General features: G+C 44.8%; 1 protein-coding gene across 1 annotated transcript; it reads left to right on the plus strand.

Moving 5' to 3' along the window:
* Positions 1 to 8,993: 8,993 nt before the first annotated feature.
* Positions 8,994 to 9,452, plus strand: LOC308074631 (ubiquitin-conjugating enzyme E2 N-like; the record flags this gene model as incomplete). Its single annotated transcript, XM_080414139.1, has 1 exon — positions 8,994 to 9,452. One exon carries the CDS (start codon positions 8,994 to 8,996, stop codon positions 9,450 to 9,452), a length of 459 nt encoding a protein of 152 aa, XP_080270265.1.
* Between the last annotated feature and the right edge of the window lie 7,200 nt (positions 9,453 to 16,652).

Here is a 16,652-nt window from a genome sequence, read left to right on the forward strand (position 1 = left end):
TTTCAGACGGGGGTCCATGGACAAACACGTATCAATTTGCGGGTCCTTGGCACAAAATAGTTTGAGAACCACTGAACTACACAACCCAAACCTCTACCAAAGTGTCTTTTCCCTTTAACCCATTCAAACCGTGAACGCATCTGTGTCATTTTAGATCTCTTTGGGCTATTCAAAAATAGCAGATCTACAAGCTCAAAGCGCAGCACTATGGACTTGTAGATCTGCTATTTTTTGAAAAATCGTAAACAATTTTTGCAAATCTTTATGTATATAGCCTATATTTTTTAAGCGAAATCTTTTCACTCAAATCTTTGCTTCTGGGAGTCCCTGGAACAGCATATTTTGAGATGGGGGTCCGCGGCCATATTCATATCATTTTGGTGGGTCCTTGACATGAAAAAGTTTGAGCACAACTGATATAGAAACATACGTTTTTCAAAAACTGTAGGATTTAGAAGACATTTGTAGAATCCCCAGAAGCAAAGATTTGAGTAAAAAAAAATATCGCTTTGAAAAAATATATATATATTATATTCAAAGATTTGCACAAATCTTCGCGATTTTTTTAAATAGATAGCCCAAAGAAATCTTAAAATGACACACAGATGTGTTCCCGGTCTTAATGGGTTAAGTCTATTTATCCACCGTTGTGATGTGATTACAAGCCAAACGGATCATCCAAGAAAAAAGAAAAGTGCACAGCCGGGGCGAGTCAACCAGAGTGAAGGTAATAGTCGAGTTGACGAGCCGTAGAGCTGAAGCAGTCAGCCGGAGGTTTCAGTCCACTGAGGCAGACTCCAGGGGACAGACAGGGGCAGAATGGATGCTAACTGCTGTGCCAACACACAGGAGACAGCGGTAAGTATACAGGAGGGCTGACTGACTGACGACACACAACCTCCACTATATGCCTGAGTGGGACGTGACCGACTGTGACAACAGAGTTTATGATCTCTAGCAGAGTAGTGGAGGATGAACCGTTGATAGTGAGCAGCACCTTGATCTCATGCCTCACACACAGAGAGAGAGAGAGAGAGAGAGAGAGAGAGAGGTTGTGGCAGCCCAGTATCCTTTATATTTGGTTTACAGATAATATTTATACATTTCCTAATTTTCCTCTTTAAATTGACAAATTAAAACATTCCATCATCATGTAGATTAGCGTTTGCAGGCTTCAAGGCACCAACACCAACATCAAGGAGAAGGTAAAACATCCGCACACTGGTTTAAAGTTCACAAAACGTATTTGATTTGTGGCGCAATGTTTCGACTTCATCAGGCAAATATCTATATTTTTTGCCTGATAACGCTAGGGTTAGGGTTAGGGTGTGATTAACAAATGTGATTAATGGCAGACGAATGCCGATGTACTCTTTTTTTGTACTTGGCCCTTCTGGCGAGAAGGGCCAAGTACAAAATGACTGCTGCACAGCCAATTTCAACATGGAAGGTTTTACAATCCAAAACTCCATTTCGGTACAGTCAGCTGAAACACAAGTCATATACAGTACATATTTCACCAGACATGCAACACAAGGCCGGTTTTCACTTCCCAAGGCAAACACTTTTTTTAAAAAACGCACTGTAGAATACAGAGCAATGCAAACATGGAATTCCTTGCCACTGCTAATGACCAAATCGACTCGTAAATCACTATTTAAAAAGCAAATAAAGAAATACCTGGGAATTTATTTGTAAGCAGTCTCAGGTTTTGCCATTATTACCATTGTCTTGGTGAAACTGTAAAGGAATGCACAGATAAGAGCACCTGCACAAATTGCCGTTGTTGGGCATGTGTGACAATGGTTTGTATTGTACGTGACGACAGACCAGCTCATATATACGCCGTTTCAATTGTTGAAGACGACTATAAGATGTTGAGAGAGTGAGAGTGTTAAATACAGGCATACATAGATATAGAGTTGGAGACAGACATACGGAGATAGATGCAGTGGACGGTGCATAAGAACGTCATACGAAAGACAGACAGTTACAGGCATGTTGTCATTGCCGTGGCAGTAGGCGACAAGGTGTACTCCTTACACTACACCAACAAATTGTACCAGAATGACGCAGACGTCCAGATCGTGGTGCGCATCCTCAACACAGTGTCCATGCGCTGGATGAAGCTGTACCCGGTGACAACCGGAAGAGGAGAAAGATCACTGGAGGTTCCCTCCAAGCGCTACGGCCACACAGCCGTGCTTATTGACAACGTCATCTACATCTGGGGAGGGGTAAAGTACACAGGGGGGTACTGCAACGTGCTTTATGCGTTCGACGTGGACGCCCACAGGTGGTTCAAGCCCAAGGTTTCTGGGACCGTCCCACAGGGGAAGGGCTACCACTCGGCCTGCGTCTCTGGGAAGATCATGTACATCTATGGCGGATGCAACAATGTGACTCAATGCAATAATGACATCTACAAGTTAGACGCGGCCACAATGACATGGTCGGTGACCTGGTCTTTAATTAACACCAGAGGCACTCCAGGCCCCGTTTTAGAATGTCACTCTGCAACCATGATCGGCACAAGGATGCTTGTGTTTGGGGGGCATGTTGTCCTGGGCCACGAGGACCAGGACAACAACATCAGAGTGTTTGACACGGAAACCAACTGCTGGCTGAGCACGCCTTCTGCAAATCCTCGTTCGGGAGGTAGCAGGTGTCATTCGGCCATAGCCTACAATGGAGAGCTGTACATATTTGGCGGATACATACTGGGCTACACCTCTAATGATCTGTGGAAATTCAGTCCAGGGACCAGCATCTGGAAGAAGGTCGAGCCCAAGGGGAAAGGACCGTGCAGGATCTCCAAGGTGGTCTGTTGCATGGTGGGCGATCGCGTCGTCCTCTTCGGAGGAAACAGACACAGGCACACGGCGAAGTCCGATCACCTGTACATCCTAGACTTGTGTCCGAGCCTGAAGACATTATGCAAGGTAACGGTTATTCGGTACCGTCTAGAGCAGTCGGAACTCCCACACGACCTCCGGTGGGAACTGGAAGCCATGACTGCCACCAGAAAAAGAAAAAGAAAGAGCATCATAGACCACACGGCCCAATAAGGGCGGGGCTCCCATGCGGCCCACTGACATCATATAAAAGGTGCGTCCGTCCCTCATTCTCAGTGGGTTGACCAATCAATCTGAACTTGCACATGAGCATTGACCATTGGCGCAGAATAGGAACGCTAGGATTCATATGATTAAGCTGTTTATTGCCATTTTTGTTACAGGCTATGGGATGTGTAGTCACAGTCACGGTCCCATAGCCCAGATGAACAGGAATGCGGGCAATCCCCCTTTAAATGATTTATTATTTTTGAGTTGACGAGCCGTAGCTAAAGCGGTCCGCTGGAGGTCCGCTGGAGGTCTCTGTTTACTGAGGCAGACTCCAGGGACAGGGTAAAATGGATGCTAACTGCAGTGCAGTTGAATTGCCTTTGCCTCCTTTTAAATATGTGTCGTTGTTATGGACGACACATGGACAACGTTATTTTGCTCCCATATATGCAGAGTGTGCATTATGGAAGTGACATTCTGGGGTGTTTATTTATGTATGTAAGTATGTATTTATTTATTCATTTATTGTATGTATTTATTCATTCATAATGGTTAACATATACATTAGTCATATTATAAATGTAATAATTTCATGGGTTAAAACTAGAGGCTAATACAGGCCTACAATTAGTGCAGAGTTGTATTTCTTGTTTCTGCTCTGTCGTGATCCAGTGAATTTGTCTGAGTGCCGTGGAACTGGCCATGGTCCTGGAATCGTCACTCACTTCTGCTGTGGGGACACTTTTTTGTTTGTTTTGTTTGTTTGTTTGTTTGTTTGTTTGTTTGTTTGTTTCATTTTCCGCCCACCGTGAAGGTGGCGACAAAGGATATTCATCAATCACTGTGTTAGTGTGTTTTCTGTATGGATGACAGCTTTCTTTACAATTATATGAATCGTTTGAAGACTAGAATAATTGTTTTGCACCTCAATGTGTCTGCTAGTGCTTTGATTGATAGCCTAATGTTATAGTGTTATGTATAATTTTACTTGTTAATTGTTTTCATAATGTTACTTTCTCTTCTCCCCCCGTTTCATTTATTCATTTTGTTTATTGGCTACGTGACATACCGTATAAAAACATTCATTTTGTTATATAGCCCATCTAGGGGGAGTTGAATCCATTAAAACCGGGAAAGCATCTGTGTAGTTTTATATTTTTGCGTTGGCTATTCAAAAATAGCAGATATACAAGTTCACAGCGCGTCACTTTGTGTCGTGGACTAGTCATATTGATGATTACATGAGCGTTTCCCAAACATGGAGAGACGTGAGATTATGAGCTCTTAAGGTGTGTTCACACCGGAGGCGAGGATATTTTCTCATGCAACGTGTTTACATTCAAAGTCAATGCAAACATATGCATTGATGCAAGTTTGCATCAGCCGGCATGAATGAACTGAACCGGACAAAAGCACAAAGACGCAAATGTGTGAAATCTTGCTTCTTCCACGTCTTCGCTCAAGTTGAAATATTTCAACTTCAGTGAAACGTCTGCCTCAAAAACAACCAGTCAGCGTGCCTTTGACACACCGATAATGAAACTGCAACTTAACAGAGACATATAGACATGTTCTCTGCAGCTGGGATGAAGCGCCAGTAGTTTGTATCTAACCAGAGCTATCCTGTCACCGACACTAGCCAACCGCACACCAAACTCGTTTGGGTTCGCGTAGAGTCTGGGACTTCCACAACAGGTACAATGTAGATGATGGTGGTGATATCTAGCCTGATTATCATACTGAAGCTGCTTGGAGCTTCAGTCTGACATAGACCATATTCACACGGCCATGTTGCTATTGAGTTAATGAAATGCCACCCTGTTGCCACCCCGTTTTTTCAATGCAAAATGCCAACATGGCCGCCATGTGAATATGGTCTATTGGCTCCAGTGTAGGCGATTACAAGGGGGAGGGGATTCGAATTTCCCTAAACCAATCACAAGAGGTCCACGGATCCGCCTACATCTGATGTCATCGCACCGCTTGTTTTAGCAGATATTCGCTGATTGGCTTGTCGTTAGACCCACCCCCACCTCCGACTCTCATTGGACAATACATTTTGTACTGAATAAATCCTAGGTCCACATTACAACACCAGACCGAGAGTGGGCGGGGTCTATGATCTGGAACCAGGCTAGGTGATATCTGCATGGTTGGCAAAAAGAAAGGACTTGGTATTTTCCGCAATAGAAGGGTGAATAGGGAGTGTGCAACCAAACGCCGGAATCCCTGCACACAGATTCTATCTGTTTGATGTGTCTGCAAACAAAAACAAGCCCCCATATTGGTCTTAGTCAACAAACTGGTTTCTTTTTCCTCTTGACATCTGACATCCACAATCAGTCATCATGGGCAGGAGACATTAATACATATGTCTTGGCGACCAAAATCAAGTGATATCTTTTCCTCCGGCGTGAACGCACCTTTTACAGAGTCACGCCGTTATGACAGTAAAGGCACTGGTACTCAGCTTTTATTTCTTTTATTCAACTTATTATTATTTATCATAACGATGACGCCAATCAGCTTCCACATTTGGGCATGGTTTCAGCCCGCCCCGAGCACCATTGACTTATTGTCTCCGCCAGGCGCGTGCGTGTCTCGTCTGTGAGCAGCTAATCTCCGGCAACGTTGGACAGCTTGGCATGACACTTCGCACAAACACTCACCCAGTAGACCAAGGAAAAACCTCTGCCCCAAATTATTTTTGCATCGGTCTCATGGTGGTGCTATAACAGGCCAATTCGCGTTTTGGTCAATAATTTCCTATGAATTTAATTTTGAAAAAACTTTTGCTGCTACTACTTTTATGTCCAAATAAAAAATAATCTCTGGAGTCATGTGATCAAGACCTATCGATGAGATATTTCATATTCCATTATCATTGGCTATGACTGACATGCAAAGTTTCATATGAAGTTATGAATTTGATAAGCTGCAAATGTTATTTGAAATACCTTGTCTTGAATAACCTTAACAAATACCAGGAAGTCGTTAAGACAGCGAGAGCAAAATACTTCTGATATCATTTCCACCAACTCCCCTGATCCCAGGGTTTTATTCACTATCATAAACTTTGTCATCCGCCCCGCCCCCAGCACCACCCTGAATGCATCTCATGCATGACATTTTTTATTATTATTCTTTGTTAAAATCACCACCTGTAACCTAACTGTCCTAGCCTGGTAAACACTCCCTCCGGAAATCTCATTTCCATTCGATTCAGAATCAAATGGAAATGAGATTTCCGGAGGGAGGGTTTACCAGGCTATAACTGTCCCACTGGTCTGCCACATTGAACTACTGCCCATTACACTACCCTCCCTCATAAAGCTGGTCTCCGCCATGAAACGTGCAACTTGTCCACCTGACATTATCACCACTGCCCTCCTGAAAGATGTCCTGATCCCAGCAGTCTCTCCATCATCAATCATCAGCTCCCTGGCACGGTTCTGCTTCAAGCATGCCGTGGTACAGCCCCTCCTGAAGACACCCAAACCTTCAGAACCTTCCCTGCCCAATAGACCAATTTCTAAGATGCCATTCTTATCAAAGGTCTCGAAAATGTAATCCTGAATCAGTTAATGCCCTGCATACAGTATGTTTTTGTGTATACTGGGGACTTCATGAACTGTCCTGGTGCTATGTTGTTACGCTGTTCTGTTCTGTTCTTTGCTTTGAATATGTGTTTTTCTGTTGAACAGAGTGTGAAGATGAATATCCCTGAGGGGACAATAAAGACATTATTATACCAATATAGAATCACAGTAAGAATTTCAGTCATGTTTCAAGGCATATCATAGCACCCGAGTCTGGCTCGCTGAAGGCTCACAATGGCCTGCTCCTCTCTGCCAACTCTGGTGACTCTGTGCCATCCTACTGCTTGTAGACCTCTGATACGGTGGATCATAACATCCTGCTACTACACCGTCTCCAGTACAGGGCTGGTGTTGATGACATTGCCCTGAATAGGTAACACCATTTGGAAAGAAATTGGGCCTCTTCCTTGATACTAATGAAGGCTTTGTTGGTCAAACAGAGTCAAGGTGCTCATATTGTGCATGTTGGATCACTGGAAACACTCTGCTACAACAATGGGTCTCAAAGTGTGGTCCAGGGACCCTCATGGTTCCAAATGACCCTGTATGGGTGTGTAACTGAGGGTTAGGAACCAAATGGACCCTTACGGGTCCATTTGGTTCCATTTGTACACTCAGCGTTACGGGGGTCCTTGAAGATAAAATGTTTGAGAACCACTGTGCTACACTAAATGGAACAGAACCTTAATTGGTAACACCTGTGAAGGAAGTAAGGAGGAGGCCAAATTTATTTCCAAAATGGCTACTGTCCATAGAGCCTTTTGGTTCACCTCGTATCTCAACAACAGAACCTTCTCTGTCAATATGGGCATGTTTTCTTCTCCCCCAGCTAGTCTCTCCTGTGGTGTCTCTCCTCAAGGCTTCATCTCAGGCCCCATCCATCACCTTAGCGTGCCTCCCTGTCCCGTCTACCACTGGTCCAAAGTTCTGCAGCCAGGCTGTTGATGTGTACTAGGAAGAGGGCCCATAAACTCAGGCTCAGGGGTGACCGTGCCTTTGCATTCCCATCACGTCTGCCTGCCTCCTCTGTTGAAATCGTTTAAGTCCAGGCTCAAGACTCGCTACTAGCTTATAAATCCTCTTGATGTAGCTGACCACACCGTTAGTTGCTTTTAATGCTTATTTATGTTCTTACTCCGATTATTGATGATTGTTTATTGTTCCCTTAGCTGTATGTCCTACTGTTTATGTTGCTGTATTTCTCCTTGTAAAGCACTTTGGCCAATGACAGTAACATTTTCTAACTTTGTGCGTTATTAATACATTTGATTTGATCTGTGCCCAAATGTGGGCAATCCTAGCCCCATTGCCGTCACTTATATTGGCTATGCAGCGCAAACGGCATGCAAAGCCCGGCCAATCGGTTAAGCCGGCGGCTGGGGTTGGCCAATCAGGGACTTATACTGACCAAGCGGCACAAACAGACATGACGCTTCACCAACCCGTGAAGCCTATTGACGCTACTTTATGTTCCATAACTACTTATATCGACCATGCGGCATAAACGTTACGCGAACCTTGGCCGATCAATTAAGCCGATGGTTTTGGTTGGCCAGTCAGGGAAGCCATAATGTACACATTTACAATACGGCACACATTCAGTGCATCCTCCCCCGGAGCCGCGTTCAGACCATAGAGTAAAACAAGGGAACCAGGAGACCTGGTACTGCCAGACCCCTAGTGGTTGAAATCTGAATGGCCAGACTTCGCATGACGTGTGTGCAGAGGAAAAGAGGGACAGGATAGGAAAAGAGGGACAGACCGACCGACCGACAAAGCCTCACGTAGGCCGACCCCTTGGGTCTGGCAAAAAAATAATAGAGAGGGCACCGGAAATCACCTCCGTCCCATCCACTTGCATGGAGTTTCTCACCCAGCGCACGAGGCGAAATCACCCCTTCTTCCGGGTTGGAAAATAATGTGATGGGCGAGGCCTATTTGGGGCCAGTGTGACACGCTTTGCGTCACCTCGGTGACGCGTTTTGCGTCACAGAGGTGCGCAGCCCCGTGTGCAAGCTCGTGAGTCGAGCCCATTGGTCGAAACCGTTTTCGCTCGTTCATGTGCAGTGGCCCCCAGGCCGCTTTAAGCTGCAGTACCTATGAATGGCCAGCATGTCCAATGCGCTTCAATGCAACCGCTGGGTTCTGGGGACTTGGTTCAGACAGATTCTATCTCTGCTACCGTAGCAACAGTGATGCCATCAAAGTACCCTGCCCAATCAGTGTGCAGCTGTGATGCTCTGACGTTGAAGACTTTGGGTTATAAATAAAACGTTGTTGAGAGCAAGAAGCAGTTACAGTCACTGCTAAGGGCCAAGCTAGATCCATGATGGCAGATCGCAGAATTATCAAGGAGACGCAGCGGTTGCTCGCAGAGCCCGTCCCGGGTATCAAAGCAGAGCCGGACGAAGGGAACGCCCGCTACTTCCATGTGGTCATCGCTGGACCCCAGGACTCACCCTTCGCGGGGGGGACATTCAAACTGGAACTATTTCTCCCAGAGGAATACCCCATGGCTGCTCCCAAGGTACGCTTCATGACCAAAATATATCATCCCAACGTAGACAAGCTGGGAAGAATATGCCTGGACATTTTGAAAGACAAGTGGTCTCCGGCCTTGCAGATACGCACGGTGCTGCTGTCTATCCAAGCGTTACTAAACGCACCCAACCCCGACGATCCCCTGGCCAACGATGTCGCGGAGCAGTGGAAGACCAATGAAGCTCAAGCCATAGAGACAGCCAAGGCATGGACCAGGATTTATGCTGGAAACAATATCAAACTGTAAATTGCCACAACAAGTGGGGGAAACATGGGGAGTGACAATAGCTTCTCATGTTCTCCCAAGACCTCTTCCTACTTCATTTGCTCTTAACCACTAAAAGGCCTATATACTCTGTTGACTGGATCCCCCCCAGGGGTTTATAATAGGCCCACTACACCAAAACTCTGCCGAAAATAGGCTATTTTTGCCAGATGTTCTCCCTAGAATATGAACGCTAGGGTTCCATGTGGTTAAATGACACTGTTTTAAAGACATGAGGGGATGACTGGTCATTCAAATGTGCACTACAAAAAGAGACGTGTCTTTGTACTAATTCACTACTGTTTAAGTGCATGGGCAGTTAGTTTTGAATCTACTCTACTTGGCCTTCTTTGTCCATGGCTTTTGGGAGGCAACTGCCAACCTGCTTCAATCATAGAGTTATAATATACCTAGAGGACGGTCGGCCCACCCCCACCTATTCATTGCAATGAATAATTCTATTGCTCTAATACTCCTCGCAGTCCCGGGGACTTTGCTTCAATGAGTGCTTTTGGAAAAGACGAATAACTGGATGTCATGTTACTTCCCACCTTTTCCCCCCTTTTTTTCCCTGAGATGTGTTGTGAGCTTGTAGATCGATTTTGGTGAAAGGTTTTGGTGTAGAGGGGAAAGGAGGGGGCCAGGTTTAGGCCCCGTGGGGCCTAAACCTGGCCTCCTCTTATTTCCCCATGGGGGACACCAGGCAGAGGAGTATAGGGTTTAACCACTCGAACCCCAGCATCTATATTTTGGGGGAAACATCAGCCAAAAATACCAGATCTACAAGCTCAACGCGTCGCAACAATCAGCTTCTTTTTTTTTGGGTCGATTGATTGAATTGATTGATTGAACACCTTAACAAGATTATTTATTAACAGTACAGGAAGTACAGTCAAAAGCTAAAAAACTCCCTAGGGGCTTGTTCACATTGTGGTCCATTGTACTCAATTCACCAGTCAAATAATACATGTAATACATACAATACAATAAAGAAACAAGGGAACCAGGAGACCTGGTACTGCCAGACCCCTAGTGGTTGAAATCTGAATGGCCGGACTTCGCATGACGTGTGTGCAGAGGAAAAGAGGAACGGAACCGACCGACCGACCGACAAAGCCTCATGTAGGCCAACCCCCTGGGTCTGGCAAATATTGGGATAACTCAGTAGAATCACATTATTTGCAGAGAAAGCGGTGGATTTTACTATCAGGATATTCAAGGGGTTTATCCATGTCCACTTGTTTTTTGAGAACAGGAATTATTTTAGATTAGTTTTGAGGTTGGGGAGTCGAGAATCTTCATGTCTTTTAGAAGGTCATTCCAACTCGTTTTGCTGGTCTGGCATGGCTCAGGGTAGAAGACAGGGCTAAGCAATTGACCCTTTGTCAAGTCCCGCCCGTGGTTGTGCCCCTCTTCGCACCCATTGGTTGCTGTTTATTGGTTGGACAAAAATCCTTTCTCTCCATCCGCTACCATTGAAATAACGGCTTTTTCAGTTTCTTCGTATTGATATTCACTGTACTCAATTCTTATTTTAAACTTGGTCTGAGTAAAAAGGAACATCTCAGGTGCAGTATAGTGACTGGGCAAAAATTATGTTTTTAAATGTTTTAGCAAATTCCACATAAAAAAAACACAGGGCGGAACCAGGCTGGAACAAGGTAGAAAGAACCTGCTGGTTAGTCAGTCAGGGTCCAATCAGAAGGCTGACAATGGGTCAATTAAAATGGGATTGGTTTTAAAGATAGTCGAAGAGGCTCTACCCTCATTGCCCTCGATACCTGACTAACTATCTCACTAAAGTGAGTGACACCCACAGCCACAATACTAGAGGGAGCGACAACAATGATCTGGTACCACCCTTCTATAGAAAGAAACATACGGGTAAATTCTCTTTCTACTGCACTGCCACCAAAGTGTGGAATGCACTGACCCAGTCCTGTTTTCTTTTCTCCTTTTTTTTCCCTCTTCCGTCTAATAGTTTTCAATCAATCCATCCACATGTTGGTGGCAACATATAGAATGCATTTTGTCCCATGTTTGAGCCGAATTTTGGGGGAACAAGGTCAGATGAACTCCTTCTGGCCATAATTTGGTGGCGCAGAGATTTGGTGTAGACAGAAAATACAACATACCCAGTGTCAGAGTATCTGTTGTACACGCCTGTCTGTCTGTTTCCATTTTATGCCCATATGTGGAGATCCCTGATGTCATAAATATATGACGTGACTCTGATTAGTCCTGGGTTGAGCATGTGTGAACCTTTGACTCTACAAAAACATATAATTTGTAAATGTATTAACTCTTTGACTGCGGTTGACTCGATAACGCGTCAATTGCTAGTTTGTCCAGTTGGCCGTCGACACGTTGGACACGAGAACACGTCACTGTTCTCTGTTTGGGGGGGGGCAGCGAGTCAGCGAGCTGATGAAGGTGGCTATTTGCTGCTCTCTGCTGGTGGAACCATCGTATGTGTTCAAAACCGCAGCTAGACAAACTATATGAAAATTAAGTAACAAAATAACAAAACAAAAAAACACGCTGGCACTGGGGGAGTACTTTATGAAAACACTCTGGCAGTCAAAGAGTTAAAAACAAGACCAGGAGACCTGGTTCTGCCAGACCCAGAATAAATTCCTAGTACATAACACACCTACAAACCACTTTATAAGTTGAAATCTGAAGATCAGAGCACTACGCCACGCTAAGCTTGGCCAATCGAAAAGAGGGACCGGGAGGAAAAACGTTGACCGGGAGGAAAAGAGGGACAGACAAAGCCTCATGTAGGCCTGACCCCCTGGGTCTGGCAAATATATAAGTTAAATTACATTTTTCATTTTTGTCAATTAAAAATCATTGTTTTGTTTGATGGCCTTCCTGCCCTGGCATTTGGCTTTTGTGCCCTCAAAAAACATACAACACCAAAAGCCAAGTGGCCTTGCCCTTAAAATGAGTCCAGGCCTGCTTGGGACTCAGCGATGCATGTACTGAGTTTGAAGTCAATCGGTCAGACGGTTCTCGAAATACGTGAAGGACAGATACACATGCACACATGTATGTATGCACACACACGCGCGCACACACGCACACGCACACACACACACACACACACACACACACACACACACACAATTTTAATTTGTTAATACACAGACTATACTGTTGGGCACTGGCCTACTCGGGAACGATGCAAGTTGAGAATGCATTCCCCACCCGGTCATTCAATACCCATTGTACCTGATGTACGACAGAAGGCTTGTCCAAATATGGAGTCAAACGTCGTAGATACAGTACATCATAAATGACTGACGTCATAGAAAGACAAGATGAAGTCTGAGATCCACATGAGATCCACATGCTGTCATTAGACCCCATCTGTCTGTACAGAAATGAGACCTGTGTGTTGTCACATCTTCACTTCAGCTTGAAGGGTCAATGTCAGTGCTTAAACTTGGCCATGTATGTTGGCTGCAGACCCCCATTTGTAAATACTCAGATACACGTTCCACCTCCCCCCATATTTAGGCAAGACAGATGTCAGCAACACGACAATCTGGGAACCCATCTGCACAGAAAAAAAATGATAATTTTCCTTTGATTTTGTCTCTGGGGGCACCACCCGCTATCCCGTGTAGAGACCGGATGTCGGCCCGTTCACTCTCCTTCAGCCCTCCTCTTCCGGTGGTGCGTCTGTGTTTTCATTCCTACTAACAACAAACTGTACACGTTGTAACGGTAGTTGTTGACAGATTCAGCTGCGGAGCTCTGAATCTGTCTTGAGAGATTATCAACAGGACAACAGAAATGTACAGAGATGACATGCCATTATCAGGCCCGGTCTAGTTTACATACTGTATGTCGTCTCTGTCGGGTGGAAACCTCATATGTCCAAAACTGTTACTTTTCAGGATGCAAATTGAAAAATAGCCAAAAGTAGCAGATCTACAAACTCAAATTTGTTTTGTGGATCTGCTTCTTTTGATGCCTTTGTGTGACGCTGTAGTATGATTATGTAGGGCATTCATTTACAAAAAACAAAAAGTTAGAACATGGAGATAAGAGGTTTCTGCCCAACAGCGACGATATGTCATAAATGACTTGTGTTTGTTGAGGACATGATTCCTATATCTACTACTTTTCATCATAGCGAGCTGCAATAGATGTAAGTTTAGAGTTGTTGTCCTATGCTGCAGCAACATGAAAATGTATACATTAATATTGAAGTCAAAATGTATTAAAGTAATGCACGAGTAGGCTAACTAGAAGAACTGAAAGTTACTTTTATAATGCTTCTCCACACTGCTGTCCAGGGTGTGGAACAGCCTACCAGAGACCAAGTGAGGGCCCCCTCACTTCTGTCTCCAGTTGCAACAACAAGGGGGAACCAATATTAGATTTTTTATTCATTTAGTTGTTATAATATTTATTAATTTCTAATCACAGGTCTATTATATGGGCCTTCTGTATGTTGGTATGACTGTCTGTCTGTCTGTCTGTCTGTCTGTAGCCTCGATCTCCAGGCTTTTATTGTTTAGTTTTTAGAGTGCAGTGGGCGTCACTCTTAATGTTGTGTTGACAGGGCGGGGGCTGACGGACAGATCGGTGAACCAATGGGATCAGGCGCATTCTCTCCGTGCTGATTTTAAACCCGCCCCTCTATACACAAAAGCAGGAAGGCTAGTGCAGCCTAGTCTGTCTGTGGCTGAAAGTCTAATAATTAGCGAGGCTAATGGGGTTTTGTGTTGTATTTCAATGTGACTCTGCCTCTTGACAGCACATGCGTTAACATTGAATCACCCATAGAATGGCTGATAAAAGCCTGGTAGAGCTACTGGACCATAGATATGGGATGATAACGGATAACATGGGTAAATTCTCTTTCTACTAGCCTCGGAAACCCAGGCTTTTTTTTTTGTTACTGCACTGCCACCAAAAAAATATGCATCTCTGGCCAACAGAGTCTATCTGCAGACTGCAGACTAGGGGGCGTATCTCATTGTGGGCGTTTCAGAAGGGGGGCGTATCCCATTGTGGGGGTCATACCTATGTTCCCCGGACCTATGTTACCCCACTAAGGTTCCAGGCAGGCTCTTGTCATCTCCCGCCTGGACTACTGCAACTCCCTCCTTGCTGGTGCTCCGGCATCTGCCATCAGACCTCTGGAGCTGGTTCAGAAAGCTGCGGCTCGTCTGGTGTTCAACCGCCCCAAGTTCTCCCACACAACCATCCTTCTCCGTTCTCTACACTGGCTCCCCGTAGCGGCTCGCATCCAGTTCAAAACCCTGGTGCTAGCCTATAGGGCAGTGAAAGGAACAGCTCCTTCTTACCTCCGGGCTATGGTCGATGCCTACACCCCTGCCCGACCACTTCGGTCTGCCACCTCGGGGCGACTGATTGCCTCGTCACTCAAGGGTCCTTCTGGCCGATCCACACGGTCACGACTCTTTTCTGTTCTGGCCCCACAGTGGTGGAATGAACTTCCCACTGATGTTAGGACAGCAGAGTCACTGCCCATATTTCGCCGCAGGCTGAAAACTCACCTCTTCAGGAAACACTACCCTTCCTCTCTGCCTGACCTACTTGTTGTTAACTAGTTGTACGAACGCTTGTTTTCTATTGTTGTATTGTTTATTGGATCTTGTTTAGTCGATACACTTATTTGTTTTAGCTCATGCTCATTTGATTTAGCTATTTTGTCTCATCTGTTTAAGGAAATAGGTAGCTGATATATTGCACTTTTACCTTAGCGCTAGGTATACTCTTGGTTGCTTGTTTTTGCAGAAAATGCACTAAAGACTTCTGGTGATTAGTAGTTTTCGTTCCCTACCTATGTTGAATACACTTATTGTAAGTCGCTTTGGATAAAAGCGTCTGCTAAATGACTGTAATGTAATGTAATGTAAGGTTATGGTTAGGGTTAGGTTTAGGTTAGGTCCTATATTCCCCGCTCTCCTAGGAAAGCGGGGAACATAGAACCTGGGGAACATAGAACCTGGGGAACATAGGTAAGGTCCCGAGGAATACGAAACGCCCCCCTATAATGCGAAACGCCCCAACAATAGGATACGCCCCTAGTCTGCAGTCTGCAGACAGACCCCTCTCTCTCTGGCTCCCTTCAAATCAGGCCTAAAAATCCATCTCTCAGGAGGCCAAAGGAGGAGCTAAACTCACTTCCCCCATAGAAAGGTGTTGGCATTCATTCCTACAGTTGTTTTCTTCCCTTTTTTCTACTCTGTACATAGTGTTTCATATTTGTTGATGATATTGTATGTTGGTGTTATTTTTATGCTATCTTGATTAATTGAATACATAGGACCACAATGGACTTTTTTGTGTTATCCTTTTTAGCTCAAATGTCTGACTGTACCTCGTGCTGTTTACATTTATGTCTAATAAAGTATTCAATTCAATCCACATGTTGGTGGCAGCATAGTAGAATGCATTTTGTCCCATGTTTGAGCCCAATTTTGGGGGAACAAGGTCAGATGAACTCCTGGCCATATTTGGTGGCGCAGAGATTTGGTGTAGACAGAAAATACAACATACCCAGTGTCAGAGTATCTGATGTAAATGCCTGTCTGTGTCAATTTTTTTTATGCCCATATGTGGAGATCCCTGATGTCATAAATATATGACGCCTATATATGGGCATATTGGTTGGATCTGACCAACTTTACACCGAGGACCGCTCTCCCTTGGGACCAGGGAAGGAATTTCACGGAGGACCTACTGTATGTTGGTATGACTGTCTGTCTGTCTGTCTGTCTATTATATGGACCTACGTATGTTGGTATGACTCTGTCTGTCTGTCTGTCTGTCTGTCTGTCAATTATATGGACCTCTGTATGTTGGTATGACTCTGTCTGTCTGTCTGTCTGTTATATGGACCTCTGTATGTTGGTATGACTCTGTCTGTCTGGTTGTCTGTCTGTCTATTATATGGACCTACGTATGTTGGTATGACTCTGTCTGTCTGTCTGTCTGTCTATTATATGGACCTCTGTATGTTGGTATGACTCTGTCTGTCTGTCTGTCTGTCTGTTATATGGACCTCTGTATGTTGGTATGACTCTGTCTGTCTGGTTGTCTGTCTGTCTATTATATGGACCTACGTATGTTGGTATGACTCTGTCTGTCTGTCTGTCTATTATATGGACCTCTGTATGTTGGTATGACTCTGTC

Source organism: Gymnoscopelus braueri, assembly GCF_963280865.1.
Source record: "Gymnoscopelus braueri genome assembly, chromosome: 19".
Lineage (NCBI taxonomy): Eukaryota > Metazoa > Chordata > Actinopteri > Myctophiformes > Myctophidae > Gymnoscopelus > Gymnoscopelus braueri.